Source organism: Camelus bactrianus, chromosome 21 (genome assembly GCF_048773025.1).
Source record: "Camelus bactrianus isolate YW-2024 breed Bactrian camel chromosome 21, ASM4877302v1, whole genome shotgun sequence".
In the NCBI taxonomy this organism is placed as follows: Eukaryota; Metazoa; Chordata; class Mammalia; order Artiodactyla; family Camelidae; genus Camelus; species Camelus bactrianus.
This window is the reverse complement of record NC_133559.1, coordinates 28,111,499-28,133,080: the sequence shown is the minus strand read 5'-3', so window position 1 is coordinate 28,133,080 and position 21,582 is coordinate 28,111,499. Positions and strand designations below refer to the sequence as shown.

Sequence of the window (21,582 nt, the reverse complement as noted above, 5' to 3'; positions counted from 1 at the left end):
GCCACTAAGTAAAACATGTCCAAAAAAAAAAAAAGAAAGAAAGAAAACGGGGTCTTCACATTATACATTTTATGTAATCTGCGGAACATTTAGGGTGTTTCACTGTAGAAATTAAGTAACAAGTTTTATAAAACCCAGACATTGTAATCAAAGCACATGCCACAGGGACAATCTTAAAGAACTCTCTAAACTTGCCCCCCACCAAAACACAAACTTACTGTTTTACCACTTCAAACCACAAAGCACCAACCAAAACCATGACCTGGTTAAAGGTAGTCAGGAGAAGAGCAGAGAACAGCTCTTCCTGCACACCTGCCCTCACTCTCCTTCCTGAGACTTACCGTGACACTCACCGAATGCTTTTCTGAACGCAGTCTACAGGTACTTCGGTTTACCGCTGATACCTCAGTGAAAATCATCTTATTGGCTTGACTGTCCCTTCACTCAAAAAAATACTTGTTAACGCCTCTAAACACCAGCACCTTCTGGTACAGAGTATAAAGATGGTAAGAGAAATAAAGAAATATATCACCTATGATTAAATCACAGATTCTGTGCTGTCCTACTTTAAGCCAAAATCATGCCCCAAACAAACAAAATCACCTATTTTTTTTTTGTATTTTAATAGGTTGAAATGTTTAATTCTTTTTTCTAATTTGAGGAATAATTTCCATACAATGAAGCACACAAATATTAAAAGCACACCTCTAAATTTGTATGTAAGTATACACCTGTGTAACCTCTGTGCAGGTCAAGATATAGAATTGTAAAGTCAGAACTACCAAGGAGGGAAGAAAAAGACTGATCATTAGCAGTGTCTCTGAAAATCTGCCAGCCACCTCTGCAGTCACTGCCACGGGCACTCGTTCTGGGTAGCACAAATCTTCACATACACTGTGATTTATCATCGTGACACAAAACTCATTGAGTCCCTAACTCTATTCAAGATCACCTGTATTTTTTTATTTCAAGAAATCTTTTACAAAAAGAAATGTGAAGGAGGCTGATTCTGAATTCCTGTTTCCAAGATTTTTCAAAACAAAGAGAAGATAAAATAACAAAAATCTCAAAAAGATGATAAAGCAAAAATCCAGAGTCGCCTGCAATATAATAGGAAGCAGCCACGCAGCTGGAAACAAAGAGCAAAAGAAGGGAGCTGAGGGGATATAACTCCTGAAGTTTTAAAAGAAATCACGTAAGTAAATCCCCTCGTTCATCTCCCAGCCTCGCCACAAGGCTCTCCTCCCACAGGAGACCTGAGAGCGCCATGGTCTAAGAAACAGATAAGTCTGTTTTATTTTATTTCATGAGTATGTGGCTGCAGAGGGCACCAGGCTGACCGGGCCCAGTTATTTTAGGCTGGCCCCTGGAAGAGCCCATGGAAAGAAAACCAGAGAAACTTAATCAGTGTCACCGCTCTAAAACCTCAGCGACGTTTCTATAAACGAGTCTTCTGCTAACTCTTTTTAGCAAGCTGTCCATTTTAGGCCCAAATGAGCAAACATCTTACTTCATCATTTAACAAGAAAGGAGATGCTTGCAAATCTTAGCAAGGCCCCCTTACAAACCTTTGAGCAAGAAACACAGGCGAGGTAATAGAACCCAGCAAACAGTCATCTTAAAATGCTATCCTTTGAAACTGACAATTTAAGATAAGGAGCAGATAATCCCGTATTTTTTAAAAATCGTCTCTGGAATTCTGGGCAGTAAAAATAAACAAATAGCTCTGCTCTAAAGTTTGACACTTTCCCCTAAAACTCAAACAGAACAGTACCAGAGCTGTCAATTAAGTACAGCTGGAAAAAAGGAACAAGTAAAGGAGCATCTGTTGGCTCTGCCACCTGTGCACTCTAGACAAGTAGTTGTTATTCATCTGTCTGACCACTTTAATGTGTTCTTCACTGTCTTCACTGTCCTGCAGTCAAGACACACCTTAGTGTGCCTGTCTTCTAACTGTACCCCTAGTGAATTAAACAAACTAAACATGATGCCATACAAAATAAGCAAGTAAAATTTTCATTGTAACCGTTCCCCACAACTGCTTAATGATACACTTTAAGAGTCTATTTCAATAGCAGACACGTGAATATATATTTTAAAATAAAATGTATGCCCATTTCTAAAGAACACACAAGATTAACATTAAAATTTCAGAAACATATTCATATGTGAAATTCAAATCTGAGAAGGTAGTTTACTCATAAAATTTATCCAGCTTCAAGTCATATAAAAGCAGAATTTTTACCCAAAAAGGACAATCACAGATCTTAAAATTCCATCAGTTCCATACCCAACTTAGTACTTTTTTTAGAGCTACAGAAATAAAACCACCATATACCACATTCACAGCGACATATACCTCTAGAAAACAGAGATGGCACTGATAACAATAAACACAAGCTCTTCTGGGGAAGGAGCCCTGAAAGTGGCAACACCTGGGAGACACGTTCCAAGCCGAAGTGTTGCTAAGCATGTAAACTAATGTGCAGTGTTTTGGGACTTCTGATAATTCAGGCATTCATTTTATTTACTCACTCTTCATATATTTATTGAACACTGTGCCAGACGGATTGCTAAGCACTGGGGATAAAGCCCTCCAGCCTCCCTTTAAATGATGCTTTCTGCGCGTGCACCTTTTACCTAAAAACTTACTATATAACGCTGAACATACTGGTCTAGAGCAGAGGTCATCAAACTTATGCTGCAGAGGATCAGATAGTAAAAAAAAAAAAAAAAAAAAAAATAGGCTTTGTGAGCCAGGACACACTATTACACAATTATTCAACTCTGCCTCTGAAGTACAAAAGCAGCCAGAGACAATATGCTAATAAATGAACTTGACTGTGTTCCAGCAGAGCTTTATGGATACTAAAATTTGAATTTCATGTAATTTTCATGTGACCAAATATTATTCTTCTTCTGATTTTTGAACCAATGAAAGATGTAAAAACCATTCTTAGCTCATGGCCCATTCAAAAGTAGGCGGCAGGCAGCCCAGGGCTGGATTTGGCCTGTGGGCTATAATTTGCCTACCCTAGTCTAGAGACCTTGGTCTCCACACCTAAGCCACAAGCCCCATGAGGTCGGGGCAATGACCAATGAATCATTATACATCCAGGAATCTGTATGGTGCTGGGGCACAGCAGGCAATGGACCAATGTTAGTTATATTCAACTGAACTAAAAAAGGTGACCAAGTCCTTGACCCTGCCTTCAAAGACCGCATGGTCTAGAAGTGGAGATAGGCTAGTAAAGAAACAGACAATACGGTGTGATAAGTGCTGTGGTGGATACCTACACGGTTGCACAAGTGTGACACCTAATCCAGGCCAGGGAGTAGGATGGAAAGGGTTGAGAGAGAGAAACTGGGGAAGGAGTCCTGAAAGTGTTAACACCTGGGAGACACGTTCCAAGCCGAAGCAGCAGCCCTCTGAGCACGTGGAATGACAAAAGATAAGCCCAGAGGTTAAAAAGGTCCAAATCCAAAAGTACCTTATACGTCATGCCAAGGAGTCTGCTCTTCACCCTAAAGGCTTGAGGAGCCACTGTACAAGTTTCATCTGGGAAATGATATCAGATTTACATTTTAAGAACCATCACTCAGTCCAAAATGTAGCTGCCCAAACTGAGCAAAACTGGAGGCAGAAAGACCACCAATTAGTTAGCAAGTTGTTGCAATAATCGAGGTGAAATTCAATGGGGAGCTAGATTAAAGCAGAGAAAAAGATAAGGATTCGAGAGACATGATGGCTGAATATAGGTAGAGTCTCGGGCAGACTGGAGTAAGGATGGGTGGGAAAGAAAGCGGTGGAATTACAGCTGCCCAGAGACTACGAACAGCAGATCCTATCTGCTGGCCACAGTAATCTTAATAGGCTTAACGAAAACATATCAAGCATGGACCTTTCATGGGAGACTTGGCAAAAGACTGGTTGAGAGCCTCAGATTAAACAGCACTGCTGTTCAGTAACATACAGCTTTGAGTTGGATAAGACAAGGAGGAATGAGTTTAGTTTTGGACATGGCCTCTGGACATCCCAAACTAACCGTGTCCAACAAGTCTTGAGGTCTGGAGAAAGAGCTGTCCTGGAGATACAAATTTAGAATTCATTGATTTGTGAAGAGTAAATGAAGCCTCAAGATTAAGAGGGGATCATTCAGGAAGAGTGAGCAGCATGAAAAAGAAAGAAATCTCAAAACATAAGTGAAAAGGAACAGAGGGAGAAGGAAGAAAACCAAGGGAGTCAGTATCTGAATCAGTGTGTACATGAACTTGTATTTTAAAATTGCTCTGGAATAAACCAGTCATTCTTTTGAGACATTTGTTAGGGAAGCTAAGAGCTGCAGGAGCTAGTATGTTAGACTAAGGAGTCAAAAACCTATCTCCTCTGTGATTTTTGGCAAATCATAACCTCCAGATCCTCATCTTTGCCTTCCTTCACTGGGTTGTGAAAATCTACTTAGTGAGAAACTGGAGGCTTTATACACTATAAAATATTATAAAGGCACTTCTGATTTCTTAGTGTAATGGCATTACATCTGGGTGTGAAAATTCCACTTCATAAAGCATAAACTTCTGAAGATGGGACTTTCAATTTTCTACAACTTTCTGTCAGGTACTATGTACTTAGGAGGTATGTAAAATATGTTTGCAGAGTATCTGGCAGCAACAGGAGAACGTATGCACAAGGGAAGGAGTGCATGGTAAAAGGCATACCCAACTTCTGAAAAGGATTCAGAATTGAACTAGTCAAACTTTATCCCTCCTACAAATGTGGCCAATGACAAAATAACGGGGGAGGGAGGGTTACAGTCCCAAATTCTCTCTTCTAATGTGTAAATTGTTTTCCTAAATGCTTTAGAAACATGGAGAAGGTATTTACAGAAAAAGCAGTGAATTGTAGAACAGGAAAACAGCCAACAGCAACTTTATAAAACCGTGTTCAGCAACAGCTGGCCATTAAAGGAGAGCTCCTTAACGTCTCAAGTTGAAACCTGCAAAATGTAAATCAAGCCTCTGTGAGACAAACTGAAACAGTGTCCCCTCGGGGTGCACAAATACCACAGTGAAGTCACCAGCGTGAACTATTCCCTGACAGAGCCAGAGCCTACCTTGCAAAGATTTTCCTGGGGGAAAAACTGCTGTTTGTTTCATATGAATTTTACACCAGGAGGACCAGTAATAGCCTTATATACCAATTATTCTGATTTAGACACACACACAAGATATCTAGATACAGCTTAAAAGTGTCATTTAATCAATACCTGTTCCCAAAGCTTATGAGGAGCTTGGCAACAGATCTGGTCTTGGTGTAAATTTTAGGAGTTCCATAAACTTTGACTGAGTTGGTTTTATACGCGCTTTCTTCCTTAATCTAATTGTTTTTAGAAAGAGGGAGAGCTACCTTCCTCCAAGATCAAAACCCAGTCTGCCAAGTTTCCATCCACAGCGACTATCAAGTTAATTAAAGGGATTGTTTAATAAAAGGCACATCCTCAGCGACAATCTTACTGTCAACTACTCTACTGACAAGAGAAAAAAAAAAAAAACTTATTATGACTTATTATAAAACATGAAAGCCAAACTTTCAAAAAGCAGTTGACTAACCCATACAGAAGTTAAAAGAGAAGATCCAGAAACTGAAGGCAAAGTAAGAAAGACTTTTTAGAAAAGGGTGCCTGGCTGAGATTTCTCTTCACAATAGGCAGAAAAGGCAGTCCTGACTCCCACAACTTTAACTCCTTATAGCCAAGGAGACACTGCACCCTGAACCCTGATGCTTAATACATTACTGTATATGGTGCTTAAGACATAGCTGCTTTCACAATCAACGCTGATTTTCCTGGCTTTGGTACAAGTGATGATAATGGTACAATCATCTAATTTGTACTTGCCATCTGTTAAAATACGCCTCACCACCACCCCCCCACCAAAAAAAGGTACCAGTTAAAATGATCGTGTCATTTTTTATATACATGTGCATGCACGAAAAGTTTCCAGAAAGTTACGTAAGAAATTGTGAGCTGTGGTCTCCAGGGAAATTCAGTAATTGGACATGAAGAGACTCACTAGTCATTATAGTTACTGTTTTAATTCACCATGACATGTTTTATTTTTACAATTAAAAAAAAGACTTATGATCAGTGGCAAAATATGCATGTTTCTTGTGACTACTTAAAGTGCGATCTGACTTTGCTTACTTTAAAGTTCACTCTATTTGAAGTTTAGCACCAAAAGGCAGGCTAGAAAAGTGGCGGCTAGACCTAGTTCTTTCACATTGCTCACTCCGAGTTTCACATGCTCTGGAAGGGCAAGGCACAATATGCATCACTTGTTTAAGGGTATGTGAAATTTGAACTGGATGGGAGATTTAATAGATGCACAAACAGTCATGGTCCTTGAATCCATGGGAAATAATTAGTAAGCCAGAGCCCATGGAGCAACTGGAGTTAGGGAGTGAATATGCTGAATATCAAAACACACAGTGAAACATAAAGCCTTGCCCATCTGCCGTAAGTTATAGATCATAATATGCATGAATACATACATCCTTGCCATTAAAAGTGAGAGAGCAGAGACAGAGACAAATTGAGACATCAGCCCCACCACGCACAAATCTCCCTCCCCTTCCCCACCTCCTCCACCACACACAATTTCCTCCCAGACAGCATTTCTGACCCAAGAGTAAGTTCAATGAGTTCTAGTCAAGTTTTTAGAAACTGTCTATCTAAAAAGTTTAAAGTGAATGTTTTTACAGTACAATACTTGTATGAAACTATTTTGCATGACTTTTTTTCTTAGAAGTTTTAAATCTATATAGTTCTATCAACTTCATTTAGCAAGATTACCAAAAACTGAAGACTTTTTTCAGCAAAACAAGTTCAAGCATATAACATGATTTACAGAGTAAAAATTCATGTTAAGGGTCCTAACTAGGTGAACTCTGAGATCTCTTTCGACCTTCGGCTAACATACCTGCCTCCCGGTAGCAACAACCTAACTTGACAGATATTGTGTTACCTAACACATTATCTTTGTAACAGAGGAGTAATCACTGAGTAATCTGCAATCACCTGCAATAACCTTTTGCTAATAGTGCTAACAGCAGAAAATTCAGAAGGCTGAGCCTGACAGCCCTATTTTTACCTAAATAAGAAATTCTGAGAAATTTTCAATTGAATCTCAGGCATTTGAGACATCAAGGCCACACTTCTGCTTTGAAATTTTTAACATTTCAAAATAGACAAAATAAGACTTTATGGGCATTCAAAATTCAACACAGAAGCCTTAACAAGGCAAAATTCAAAAATAATTGGATATAAATTTCAAAAATAATTTTGGCCAAGTTTTAAAATATAATGAATGCATAAGAAAAAATAGCTAAAGAACATTCCCACAAAGTCTTAGGAGTCCCTAGGTCTCTTGCAGAATCTTTGGAGAAAGGCACTTGTTCCAACATATCGCTAGTTCTGCATGTTTCCAAAACCTTTGAAAAACTGAACCCAGTTTACTTCTTCCATCTCTGAAAAACAACTGTCTCAGAGTTTCATTTTATGGACTTACACTCAAAAAGTTTCATCTTCCCAATGACTTGTCTACAAATAAAATGATATTTACCATAAAGGCGATAAATGTTGCTTTTATAAAACTTACTCTACACACAGAAACTTAACTCCACTTTTCAGAGTACTTTTTGTAAGTCATATTCTTTCTCTGGAATCTTGACACATAAAGTGTAATGTACCAAAGAGTAATGAGAAGAAAAATACAAACCACAACCAAAAGAACCACGTGCCCTCCAAACATTCCTTTCAAGGTTCCCCACATAATGTTTGTAGCCTTGCAACTATCCTGCTTTGACAGAAGAATGGCGTGGTACTCTCTTCTCTCTAGAAGTTCATTACTACTAGTTACCGGTAACAAGTCTTTCAACGCAATGGGGATTGAAGCTGTCTACACATCAGATGCCACTTTCTTATGCATATGTTACTCTGTTAAACACAATAGTGAATCATTCTGCTTGTTTATATATTTCAAGGATGAAGAAAAACTGACCTAGATCAAACATGATTTTTAATACTTTGGGATAAACATGTCCATCCTCATCCAGCACCCAGCAATGAAGTTTTCTATACATCCCTTCCTTGATTTCTGAAAGGTCACTTACACGTTTCCACACTCGCTTTGAATCAAAGCAAAAGGGAACACAATGAGGAGAGCCTTTTTACCCAGGGACAAAACTATACCCAACAATTACAGTGAGTGCAGATACTTCCTTTTGTTTCCTCTGTACCAGGATTAGCAGTAAAATCGCTTTGTGGCCCTTAATGAAAGCTGAACAACCCTAAAGAACAAGCACTTTAAAAGTGAACTTCTATTCTAATTACACACAGGCAAAAGCGACACAAAAGGCATGGGCTCCCCTCAAATCCCCTTAACTTAGATTCTTTCCTCTCCAGTTTATTTCAGCAATCACCCTCAACCCTGGAGAGACAGACGTTTTAAATATGGTAAAAATGCTTAAGGTGGACAAGAGAGGATGGAAGTTTCTGATTAACGCTTCAGAAAAGAGGGACCAAAACAGCCGAAATGCCGAGTAATCGAGGAAGCGAGAATCCGGTTAGGTTAGAACAGAAAAACAGAGATGCTGGCGGGAAGCACCTTGGCTCGCGGGCTGTTAAGTGCTAGATCGAGCTTAGAAGTCGGAGAAGGGAATTCCTGTGTGGCCCATGCTGGGGAGAGGAGGGCCAGCACGCGGCTGTCTGGGCCCCGCAGGCTGGGCCAGGGGGTGAAGATGGCCCGGGAGCTGAGCTGCTGGCGAGCAGCAATAGGGGATAAGGGGGCTGTCACCGCTTACCCAGGTGCAGCGTGAGGTTGATGGAGTTGGGGTACTGCACCCCGGCCAGCATGGTCTGGCTCTGCCACCAGGTGGTGTCGGCCTGGTTGTTGTAGTCAGTCAGGAAGGCTGCCCCGTGCTGCAGGTGGGGCTGCCCGGCGTCGCACAGGTGACAGGACTTGGTGACCCCGGTCACCCCGGTCTGCACACAGTACTCCTCGGGCGGAGTCCCGCACGTGTTGGTGGCCACCACGGTCACGTTGAAGGCGGCGTTGACGAACTCGGGCATGCAGCGCTGCGACCTCCCGCCCTCGTCCGTGCACTCGTCCATGGCCGCCCGGGCACAGCCGGCCGCGGCGGCCGCCAGCACCGCCAACACCGGCCAGAGCCGGCCCCGGGGCCGCAGCGCCGGCGCGGCCCGCTCGCCGGCCCTCATCCCCGCAGCCGCGCGCCGGGCCACGGCAAAGGCCAGGGCGCGGGCGCGCTCCTCTCGCCCAGCGGCGTTCCCCGGAGGCCGCTCCGCGGGCTGAGCCTCGGCGCCCGGGGGCCGGACTCTCGGGGAGGGCGGTGGCGGCGGCGGCTGGCACCGGAGGGACAAGCCGGCAGGCACCGCGGGCGAGGACCGCGCGGCTCGCTGACCACCGCCCGGCGCGCCGCCTCCGCGCCTTCCTCACCCACCCGGTACGCAGCCCGCACTCGCCGCCGACCCCCGACTTCCGAGCGCGTGCTCGAGCGCGCGCCCCCGGGGAGGAAGGCGCAGGGGGTGGGGTCGGCAGGGTGGGGTGGGGTCTGGCCGAAGAGAAAGCCCAACCCCGGCCTCCTCGCAGCGGCTCCCTCGGCCCCCGTAGCTGCTCCCCCGCCCTCCGCGGAGACTCGCGGCGGTAGCGGCGGCGGCGGCGGCGGCGGCGGCGGGGGCGGCGGCATCTGGCGCTCCGGCCGGCGGCGCGCGATCGGCGGGGGAGGGGCCTGGAGGGGCGCGAGGGGTGGGCGGGGAGCGGCAGCGGGAGGAGTGCGGAGGGAGGGGCGGCGGGGCGGTGCATGCCGGGAGGGAAGGGGAGGCCGCCAAGAGCCAGCGTCCCGCGGGAGGTGGACGCCGGGGTCCCCCGGCGCCGAGGCCTTGGAAGACCCCGGGTGGGGGGAGGGGGTAACGGAGGGGCCCTTAAAGCGGGCGACGCCGGGTGGATGAGGTCTCTGGGAGTGGGCTTTTGGGCCCCTCTCCAATCTGGGCCGCATCATGCGGATCCCCGCCCCGCCAGGTGTCGGTTCTGGCGTCCGGCGGGCCGCGCCCCGAGGCGGGGACCCGCGGGACCGGACGGTAGGGGCCGCCCGCAGGCTCCCCGCCCCGCCGGCCGCTCCGGCGCTGCGCCCTGACGCGCGGGGCCGGCTCCTGCGCTTTCAGAGGAGAGGTCCCGGGTGTTGAGGGGACTGACACGGTCCCCGAAGAATAAAGGGCCTGGTCACCCCATCGAAATGAATTTTCTGAAGCGGTTTCCTGCCTCTGAATTAAAGTGTAACCAGTCGTTTAGCCCGGGCAAGGAAGGAAGTGAAAAGTCTGGGAATGGAATGACATTTTCCCCCTGGGTACGCAGACCCACTGTGAAATTCTTCCACTGTGTTGTTTATGTTCCCCAGCTTGCCTTTAAAAGACTTGAAATTATCTGGATCTGACATCCTCCTTTTCGGGCCTGCTGAGTCACGGAATATTCTCCGTGCCAGGATGACTCAGTTCACAGAACCTGAGCCAGAAGATCATGAGGTTTAGTCCGAGCGCAGAACCTGGGCGCTTACCCAGTGCTGATACGACAAGCAAAGAAGCGAAGGGAGGGTGCTGCGAAAGTGGATGGCCGAGGGCGGCGGGTTTTAAACCTTTGGAGTACCCAAGCAAAGTGGGTGTGGAGACTGGATGCTCTGAGACGGATTTTTTTATTTTAACTTTTCAAGATCTTGACAGTAAAGTGAGAATAATAAATACACGGTGTGGGGTAGGGGTGGGGGGCATAACCTGGTTTTGGATCCAGTTGTCCCATTTAAGACAAGGATAGTGGGGATGTGAAATAATGAAATAAGTAGATTTCATGGTTACTATGGTTGGCGTCAGTGATGGCTCTAGTAGGACCCCAGTGGTCTTTGGGCGGGGAGGGGCTAGGGGACTTGTCGAAATGGTGAGCTTGCTTAGCAAGTACATGGTTAATTCATTTCATGAGATGCGTGGAGATTATGCATGCATGGCTCAAAGTCTAACTCCTCACCCTTTGGCAGCTACTCTTTGAATGAAGAAAGTTGTGGAGCTGTAGGTAACAAAGTTTTGACTCCTTTCGCGTTCGAGTTAAAGCAAAATAAATGTATTCACTTATACCTATAGGGGGTGACAGTCTATCCCAGTCCTTGACTGTACTTGAGAACAAATGAGGGCATAAAGGACAAAGATAAGGATGTCAGTTATGTACATAAAGTTACAGATGTTTTTAATAACTTTTTTAACATCTTTATTGAGTTATAGTCATTTTACAATGTGTCAAATTCCAATGTAGAGTACAACTTTTCAGTTATACATGAACATACATACATTCATTGTCACATTCTCTTTCACTGTGAGCCACCACAAGATCCTGTATATATTTCCCTGTGCTACACAGTACAATCTTGTTTATCTATTCTACATTTTGAAATCCTGGTCTGTCCCTTCCCACCCCACGTACCCCTGGCAACCACCAGTTTGTAGTCTATGTCTATGAGTCTGTTTCTATTTTGTATTTATGTTTTTTGTTTTGGGGGGGGTTAGATTCCACATATGAGCGATCTCATATGGTATTTTTCTTTCTCTTTCTGGCTTACTTCACTTAGAATGACATTCTTCAGGAGCATCCATGTTGCTGTAAATGGCGTTATGTTGTCGGTTTTTATGGGTGAGTAGTATTCCATTGTATAAATATACTACTACTTCTTTATCCAGTCATCTGTTGATGGACATTTAGGCTGTTTCCATGTCCTGGCTATTGTAAATAGTGCTGCTATGAACATTGGGGTGTAGGTGTCTTTTTGAAGTAGGGTTCCTTCTGGATATATGCCCAGGAGTGGGATTCCTGGGTCATATGGTAAGTCTATTCCTAGTCTTTTGAGGAATCTCCATACTGTTTTCCACAGTGGCTGCACCAAACTTCATTCCCACCAGCAGTGTAGGAGGGTTCCCTTTTCGCCACAGCCTCTCCAGCATTTGTCATTTGTGGACTTTTGAATGATGGCCATTCTGACTGGTATGAGGTGATACCCATCGTAGTTTCGATTTGCATTTCTCTGATAATTAGTGATATTGAGCATTTTTTCATGTGCCTATTGATCATTTGTGTGTCTTCCTTGGAGAACTGCTTAAACAGAAGCAGAAGACCTAAACAAAGGTCTTCTGCCCATTTTTGGATTGGGTTGTTTGTTTTTTTCTTATTAAGTCATATGAGCTGCTTATATAATCTGGAAATCAAGCCTTTGTCGGTTTCATTTGCAAAAATTTTCTCCCATTCCGTAGGTTGTCATTTTGTTTTACTTATGGTTTCCTTTGCTGTGCAGAAGCTTGTGAGTTTAATTAGGTCCCATTTGTTTATTCTTGCTTTTATTTCTATTGCTTGAGTAGACTGTTCTAGGAGAACATTTTTGAGTTGTATGTGAGATAATGTTTTGCCTATAATTTCTTCTAGGAGGTTTATTGTATCTTGTCTTATGTTTAAATCTTTGATCCATTTTGAGTTTATTTTTGTGTATGGTGTAAGGGGGTGTTCTAGCTTCACTGATTTACATGCTGCTGTCCAGTTAGTAACTGTGTTTAAATACACATATTAATGCATTTGCCATATAAATTTTCAATATTTTATTAGATATTGGCAAACCAAACCATGGGTCTCCTTTTGTTTTCCACCCTAAGGAGATCTCAAAGGCAGCAAGTCCACATAAATGTTTCCTTGCAGGGGAAGGTATAGTTCGGTGGTAGAGCACGTGCTTAGCATGCAGGAGGTCCTGGGTTTAATCCTCAGTACCTCCATTAAATAAACAAACAAACCTAATTACCTCCCCCCCAAAAAAAGAGTTTAAAAGAATAAATGTCTTCCTTGTCATTGCCCCCTTTTGGGTTCTCATGTCCAAGGGTAACTTCAAGCTATTACTAATGCTTGCCTGCCCCACAATTTCATTAGCAGAGCCTCAGCTGGTATTTGTAGAGCACATAAAGCAACTTTGAATTAATTTCTAAATCCATTGCTCATCGTGGGAGTGTGTTACAGTGACAAGGAGACACCTGTTTTGAAGAGAGGTAAAAATATAACCAGCCAGTGTGCTTGATGATTAAAAATTTTGCTCCATTGTTTGAATCCTGATTCAAACAAACCAAAAGTTAAAACAAATTTTTAAGACAATTTGAGAAATTTGAACACTAATTAGAGCTTTGATTATAACAAATTGAGTATTTTAGGTACCTGGAAAAGCCACTGTTGCTTAAATAGACTTAGTATTTTTTTAAGTGAAAGTGTGTGAGATTTTCTTTTACTTCCAGTTGCCCTGTTTTTACCAAAAATTTCAGAGCCCTTTAATACATGTTCTTAACTGCTTGGAAACTCCATTATATAGTGAACAAATGTGGTACTTACATGAAAAATGTGGAGGTGTGGGAGAAAGGAGTTCAGATCCCTCAGAAGATGGTATTAGTGCCCAATCACGAGTGCCTCTATGCTGTAAGAACGGTGGGATGAGGGAATGTAGTTGATTATTGTACAAAGGAGCTCCGAATTTTTAAAAAATTGCACTAAGAACTCCAAAGAAAAGAGATTTCCCCCTATCAGAATCTGCACAATCAGTTTCAGGGAAGGATGCTGATTCCCCTGGCTTGAGTCACTGCAGATTCCTGAGCGTACCCACCCCTAGCTAGGTGAATAGACTAGTGTGATTCAGAAAACCATGGAGCTTAGGAAAAAGCAGGTCTCCAAGGAAAGAGGTTGCTGTTGCCAGAAGAGGGCAGGTTATAAAGCAGAAAAAAATAAATAAATAAATAAATAACACCAGATGCCCACTACATCAAGAATGAGAGTGTGTGACACAATTAGAAACATAATTTAAAAGATTGTATTGACCTTGTACGCAAGTTGGCCCTTTTTTTTATCCTTTTATAAGTACCAATGTGTTTATTTTTCCATTCCTGGTCTTTCTGACCTCATTTCCCTATATTCTTTACAAGCGTTAAGCACCACTGTATTATAAACTTTATCTTTTTTTATATTTAGATGGCAACCTAAGGATAACAGTTACTACCAATTATATAATGATGTTAGTCTATATTCACATTCTGTTTTACACTTTTCAAAATGTAATAACTCTGAAGCAAGGGATATTAATTATGCACAGTTGAGGAATCTAAGGCTCGAAAAGATTAAGTAACAGCAAAGTCAAGACAGGAGCCTGCGCTTTCCGTCTCCCGGTCCAGTACTGTTTCCTTTTCTGTTGTGTAAAGATCATGGAAGAGAAGAGGGTAAAGGAAGAGCTTTCTCAAACTTCCAAGGCTTTTAGGTTATCAAATGGGAATTGATACTAGAAGAAAATTAATATGATACCAGAAGGGAATTACAGTATCCCTCTTCAAAGTTACACTAACTACACATGATTCTTCGTGTTAGGTTTATAGACCCTGCCTGGGTCCTTGGGACAAGTCCAAGCAAAACAAGATAAGATAGCATTGCGGCCAGGCTCAGGTGAAGACAGGATTCCTGTTACATGAGGTAAAGCCCGTCCTTCCCACCCAGCCCCACGCACCCAGTTTAAGCCATGTGATAGTTTTAAAAGGAGAGGAAAAGGACATATCATAATTTATAAGATTTAAACTGGAATTTTCTTGTTACAAAGACAGTTTTAAAAGGAAATATTTCCAAAGGTGAGGAGCAAAGCCAAAACCCTCCGCCACCCAGAATCTTCCCATGAAAGGAACAGAGAACGTCACATCTCACAAATTTTATTCTTCTACTAACCAGTTGTGGAATGCTTCCCGCTGGAGAGAAGAGAGAGATAAAAAATCTTTTATATGCAGATGACATGGTTTTATCATGGGAACTCAGAATGTCTTTAATAAGGCATTGACCCTTAGTGGTTAAATTACTGTTAGAAAGGGTAATTCTTTCAAAACTAGAGTTATTATTGGTAGTTTTCTCCTAACATTTAATTGGATTATAGTTCATTACCTCATTCAATTATTTAGATATATAGTGTAGCAGGTTTTGGGTTTTTTGTTTGTTTGTTTTTTTGAGGCTGTGCCTAGAAATTGTATTATTCAAAATTAGAAGTTCACAGCTCTTTGAGCGAGGCTCTCTTTGGGACTATAATAACACTAGCTTTAATTTTTTTTCTAATGGAATTTGTTATGGTCCTCAAAAAGAACTCAAGGGCCTCCATCTCCAGTTGATATGTGTATTCGAACAAAGGCTAAGTTACTTTTTCCTCTCACTGAAATTTTGTTTGTTGTAACAGCCAAACCAAAGCAAGATTTTTACAATTTCATCCATAATTCTCCTACACTAAAATGACTTTTTCTTTTATCAGAATTCCCTCTTCTAGCCCTAATCATTCTTTTGTTTTAATAGACATCTTTCATTGAAGTACAATTTGCATGCAACCCCGCCCCCCAACACACATACAAATTCCAGGATATAATTCAGTAGTTCATATCACAAAGTTCACACACTTGTATAATCACCACCCAGGTCCAGAAATAGAATATGGCTCCAGCGCAAAAGCCCCATCCTGTCCCCTGACAATCAGTACCCCTCCCTTCTCCCAAATGTAACTTCTGTCCTTACTTCTGTCACCATAGATTAGTTTTGCTGTTTTTGACTGCTATTTAAATGAAATCACACAGTATGTATTTTGTGTGTGGGTGGCTTCTTTTGATCAGTATTATGTTTTTGATATGCATCCATACTGATAGATGTAACAGTAGTTCATTAGTTTTCTTTGCTGTGTGGTATTATAGTGTATAAATAAGCTATAATTTGCTTATTCATTCTAAAATTGGTGGACATTTCAGTCATTTTCAGTTTGGGGCTATTATGACTAATGTTATTATGCTGCTATCTAAGTTCTTGACCTTTGGAAACACACACACAAACACACATTTTTGTGAACATATGCTTAGAAATGGAATTGCTGGGGCATAGGATTAGCCATGTACTCAAGTTTGGTAGATGCCACCAAACCGTTTTCCGAACCAGTTGTGCCGTACTCCCCCCCACCAGCTGTGCTTAAGGGTTGTAGCTACACTGCATCCTCAGGATCACTGGGTGCTGTCCGTCTGCGCAGTCCACACTGGGCCACCGTATTACGGTACTGGGCAGAGCCTGAGGGCCTCTCATTCTGGTTTACATATGTATCTGAAGGGGGGTTATATATGTATTTGAACGAATGATAGCTTACTTGTATTACTGGGTGTGTAGTATTAAACCGTGGCTTTAATTTCTAATACCTTGATTACTGATTAAACCAATATCTTTTTCATATCTTTGTTAGCATTTGGGTATTCTCTTTTGGACATTTTCACGTTTCTGCTCATTTTTCTATAGAGTTCGCCGTCATCTTCTTACTGCTATATAGGTGTTCTTTATACATTTGAGGACAGGCCCCTTCTCTGGTTCTGTGTATTACAGACATCTTCCTTCACTCTGGGCTGTCTTTTCCCTCTTTAATAGTGTCTCTTCTTTTTAAACGTTTATTATGGAAAAATACAAATATACATTAAAGTAGGGAAAATTATGCAATGAAACCCCAGCTTCAAAAAAGATGCAAGACCAATCTTGTTTCAGCTCTGTTCCCTCCCTTCTCCCCCACCTCAGCACCATCACCACTTAATTATTTTGAAGCCGAATTACCGACACTATGCAATTTCACTTACTTTATTTTTTTTCCGTTTTTATTGATATATGATTTATATGAAGGACTGTGTACGTTTAAGGTGTACAACACAATGATTTGACTTGCATACATAATGAGATAATTACCGCAATAAGTTTAGTGAGCATCCATCATCTTATACAGATAAAAAATTAAAGAAATAGACAAAACTTCTTCCTTGTGATGAGAACTCTTGGGATTTTCTCTTAAAAACTTTTATGTATAACATAGAGCGATGTTAATTACATTCTTCACGCTGTGCAGTACAGCCCTAGTACTTATTATAACTGGAGCTTTGTATCCTTTAACTACCTTCATCCAATCCCTCTCCCTCCACCCCGAGGTAACCACAAATCTCATGGCTTTGTTCTCTGAGTTTGTTGGTTTGTTTCTGAAGTATGATTGACCTACAACACAATGTTAGTTCCTGTTACAGAACATAATGAATCAATATTTCTCCACATTTCAAAATGATCGCTATGATAAGTCTAGTTATAATATGTCACCATACAAAGATAACGTAGTTATTGACTATATTCCCCACACTGTACATTTCATACCTGTGACTCATTTATTTTGCAACTGGAAGTTTGTAGCTCATGTGTTTCTTTCCTCCCCCATCCCCCTTCCCTCTGGCAACCAATTGTTTGTTCACTGTAAATAACTTTCTTTCTGTTTTGTCATGTTTCATTTGTCTTGTTTTTTAGATTCCACATATAAATGAAATCATACAGTATTTGTTTTTCTCTGACTAATTTCACCTAATTTAATATCCTCTAGGTTTACCATACTGTTGCAAATGACAAGCTTCATTTCTTTTTTTTTATTTCTTTTTTATAGCTGAGTAATATTCCATTGTATACACACACACACACAGAGAGACACACACACATAAATACGTACCACATCTTCTTTATTCGTCCATTGATGGACACTTAGGTTGCTTCCATATCTTGGCTATTGTAAATAATGCTGTGATGAACATAGGGGTGCATTATCTTTCCTAATTAGTGTTTTTGTTTTCTTTGAATAAATACCCAGTAGTAGAATTACTGCATTGTATGGTAGTTCTATTTTTAATTTTTTGAGGAATTTCCATTGATGTTTTCCACAGTGCCTGCACAAATCACATTCCCACCAACAGTGTGCAAGTGTTTCCTTTTCTCCACATCCTCACCAACCCTTGTTACTTGTTGTCTTTTTGACGATAGGCATTCTGACAGGTGTGAGGTGATGTATCACTGTGATTTTGGTTTCCTTTTCCCTGATGATTAGTGATTTGAGCATCTTTTCATATGCCTGTTGTCCATCTATAGGTCTTCTTTGGAAAAATGTCTATTCAGTTCCTTGGCCCATTTTATATTCAGATTATTTGTTTTTTTGAGGTTGAATTGTATGAGGTTTTTGGATATTTTGAATATTATTGGATACTGTTTACAAATATCTTCTCCCATTCAGTAGGCAGCTTGTTGGTTTTGTTGATAGTTTTCTTCACTGTACAAAAGCTTTTTAGTTTGACATAGTTCCAATTGTTTATTTTTGTTTTGTTTCCCTCCCTGAGGAGACATCTAAAAAAATATTACTAAGAACAATGTCAAAGTGTATACTGCCTATTTTTCTTCTAGAAGTTTTATAGTTTCAGGTCTTACATTTAAGTCTTTATTTTGAATTTATTTGTGCATGATGTGTGAAAGTAGTACAGTTTGCATGTAGCTGTCCAGTTTTCCCAGCACCATTTATTGAAGAGGCTGTTTTTTCTCCATCCCCCCCCCTTGCCTCCTATAAAAAAGAAATGTCATAGATTAATAGATTAATTGCCAACTTGCAAGTGGGTTCATTTCTGGGCTCTCTATTCTGTTCCATTTGTCCGTATGTCTGTTTCTGTGCCAGTGCATGCTTGTTTTTTTTCTCATGCTGTTTTGATGACTGTAGCTTTATAGTATAGTTTGAACTCAGGGAGCATGGTACCTCCAGCTTTGTTTCTCTTCTTCAAAATTGTTTTGGCTATTCAGGGTCTTTTGTGTTCCAATAACATTTTAGAATTATTTGTTTTAGTTTTGTGAAAAATGACATTGGTATTTTGATAAAGATTGCATTGAATCTGTAGATTACCTTGGGTAGTATGGTCATTTTAACAATATTAATTCTTCCAATACATGAGCATGGTATATCTTTCCATCTGTTTGTGTTGCCTTCAATTTCTTTCATCAGTGGTTTATAGTTTTCTCAATACAGATCTTTTATTTCCTTAGTTAGATTTATTCCTAGGTATTTTATTCTTTTTGATGTGATTGTAAATTGGATTGTTTTCTTAGTTTCTGTTTCTGATAGCTCATTGTTAGTGTATGAAAGTGAAATAGAGTTCTGTATATTAATTTTTTTTAGTTTTTTTTAATTTTTCATTGAGGTGTAGGTAATTTGCAATGTTGTGTCAATTTCTGGTGTACACCATAATGTTTCAGTGATACATGTACATACATATATTTATTTTCATGTTCTTTTCATTATAGGTTACTGCAAGATATTGAATATAGTTTCCCGTGCTACAGTGTATAAACTTGTTATTTGTATACTAATTTTGAATCTTGCAACTTTACTGAATTCATTGATGTAGGTTTTTGGTAGTGTCTTTAGGATTTTGTATATATAGTATAATGTCATCTATAAAGAGTGATAGTTCAAATTTTTCCTCTCCAATTTGGATTTTGTTTATTTCTTTTTCTTGTCTGATTGCTGTGGCTAGGACTTCCAATGCTAGCTCTTAGATTTACTGCTCTTTTTGGTAGATTTTTAAGTCTCTATTTCACTTATTTCTGCTCCAATCCTTGTGATTTCTTTCCTTCTACTAACTTTGGGTTTTGTTTGTCCTTCTTTTTCTAGTTCCTTTAGGTATGATGCTAGGTTGATTATTTGGCTTGTATCACTATAAACTTCCCTCTTAGAATACCTTTGCTGTGTCTCATAGATTTCGGATCATTGAGCTTCATTTTCAGTGGTCTCCAGGTATTTTTTTATTTCTTTTGTATTTCTTCAGTGATCCATTGGTTATTTAGTAGCATATTGTGTAGCCCCCATGTGTTTGTATTTTTTGCAGTTTTTTTTCTTATAATTGATTTCTTGTCTCATAGCATTGTGATCAGAAAAGATGTTTGATATGATTTCAATCTTCTTAAATTTACTGAGACTTGCTTTGTGGCTTAGAATGTAATCTATCTTGGAGAATGTTCCATGTGCACTTGAAAAGAATGTGTATGTTGCTGCTTTTGGATGATTGGTCTATATATGTTTATTAAGAGTATATGATCAAATGTGTCATCTAAGGCCAGTTGTAATGGTTGTAAATTATTGTAATTGTGGTGCACCTGTAGGGGGAGATAAGCTCAGGGTCTTCCTACCCCACCATCTTGTCCAGTCTCCCACTGTATTATTTGATTTAATGGTGTCCTTTGATGAAAGAAATTCTTCATTTTTATATAATCTAATTTTGAACTTTAAAGTTAGTGTTGTTTGTACTCTCATTAAAAAAAAAATCTTTATAAAGTTATTAGCATATCTTCCTATGCTATAATCTGGAAATTTTGTTTTATCTTCCACATTTGAATCTTTAATTCACCTAGAATTGATATTTGTATATGGTGTGAGAGAGAGGTCAAGGTATATTTTTCTATATGGCTGCCTAGTAATTGCTTAATCACTAATACTGAAAAGACTATTCTTTCCCCCATTACTCTGAAGTATGACCTTTATCATGAATCAAGTGCCAAGTGGTCTGATTCAGGTATCTGTACTTTTTAAATTGTAGCTCTGTAATAAGTCTTGATAACCAATAATGTAGGTTCTCCAACACTTTTTTTCTTTCAAGACCATGGTGATCATTCTTGGAACTTTGCTTTTCCTTGCAATTTTAATGTTGGCTTGTCAAATTCCAACAAAAAATATACCCCAAATTTTGCTTGTGATTGCATTCAATCTATATATTAATTTGGGAAGAAGTAACATCTATACAATATTGAGTCTTCCATCCCTTAATATGATATGCCTCTCCATTTACTTAGGTCTTCTTTAGAGTATCTTGGTAATCTATGATAGTTTTCTGTGTAGAATCTTGCACATCTTCAAAGCAAAAGTTTTGATAAGTATTTTCCTTTTTATCCTATTGTTTGTTACTCGAATATAAAAATACAATTGATTATTTTATATTGGCCTTGTATCTAGCAAGCCAGAAACCTTGCTGAATTCACTTATTATTTCCAAGATTTTGAAAATTCTTTTAGATTTCCCATCTATACAATCAGGTCATCTATACATAGTAACAGCTGTATTTCTTATTTTTTAAAAATATCTTTTAGTTCTTTTTCTTCTCAACCTGCATTGTTCATGACATATTTTGTTTAATGTTACATAGAAATGGTGATAGTAAACATCTTTATCTTATTCTTGACCTTACAGGAAATCTAGTCAACATTTCACCATCAAGTATAATGAGCTGTACATTTTCTATGTTTACCTTTTATCAGATTAAGGAATTTCCTTTTGACTCCTAGTTTGATAAGAGGTCTTTTTTTCAATTATGAATGAATGTTGGAATTGGTCATGATTTTTCTGCATCTTCTGAAATACACATGACTTCTATTTTGCATGCCATATGATATTATTTTGTTAATGTGCTGAATTAGATTGATTATTGATTAAATATACTAAACTAATCTTGCATTCATGGTATAAACTCAGTTTGATTGTGCTATCATCTTTTTATCTATCACTGAATTTAGTATCTAATATTATATTTAGAATTTTTTTCTATGTTATTCTATGTAATGTTATTCTATTAATAT

At 40.1% G+C, this 21,582-nt stretch overlaps 2 protein-coding genes across 17 annotated transcripts in view; one reads left to right on the top strand and one right to left on the bottom strand.

Moving 5' to 3' along the window:
• The window catches only part of LAMC1 (laminin subunit gamma 1), a 119,035-nt gene extending 109,763 nt beyond the window's left edge, over positions 1-9,272 (bottom strand). The window contains exon 1 of the mRNA XM_010954947.3: positions 8,858-9,272. Coding sequence (XP_010953249.2) covers positions 8,858-9,272 — 415 coding nt within the window. The remainder of the gene's footprint in view (positions 1-8,857) is intronic.
• Positions 9,273-9,379: 107 nt separating this feature from the next.
• The window catches only part of SHCBP1L (SHC binding and spindle associated 1 like), a 111,404-nt gene continuing 99,201 nt past the window's right edge, over positions 9,380-21,582 (top strand). For 15 of the 16 annotated variants that reach the window (XR_012501439.1, XR_012501438.1, XR_012501437.1 and 12 more), the window contains exons 1-2: positions 9,876-10,417; positions 11,681-11,742. The gene's annotated coding sequence lies outside the window, so the exon portion shown is untranslated. Of the gene's footprint in view, positions 9,518-9,875; positions 10,418-11,680; positions 11,743-21,582 lie in introns of those variants that run through there. The other variant, XM_074349920.1, reaches the window with a different exon arrangement.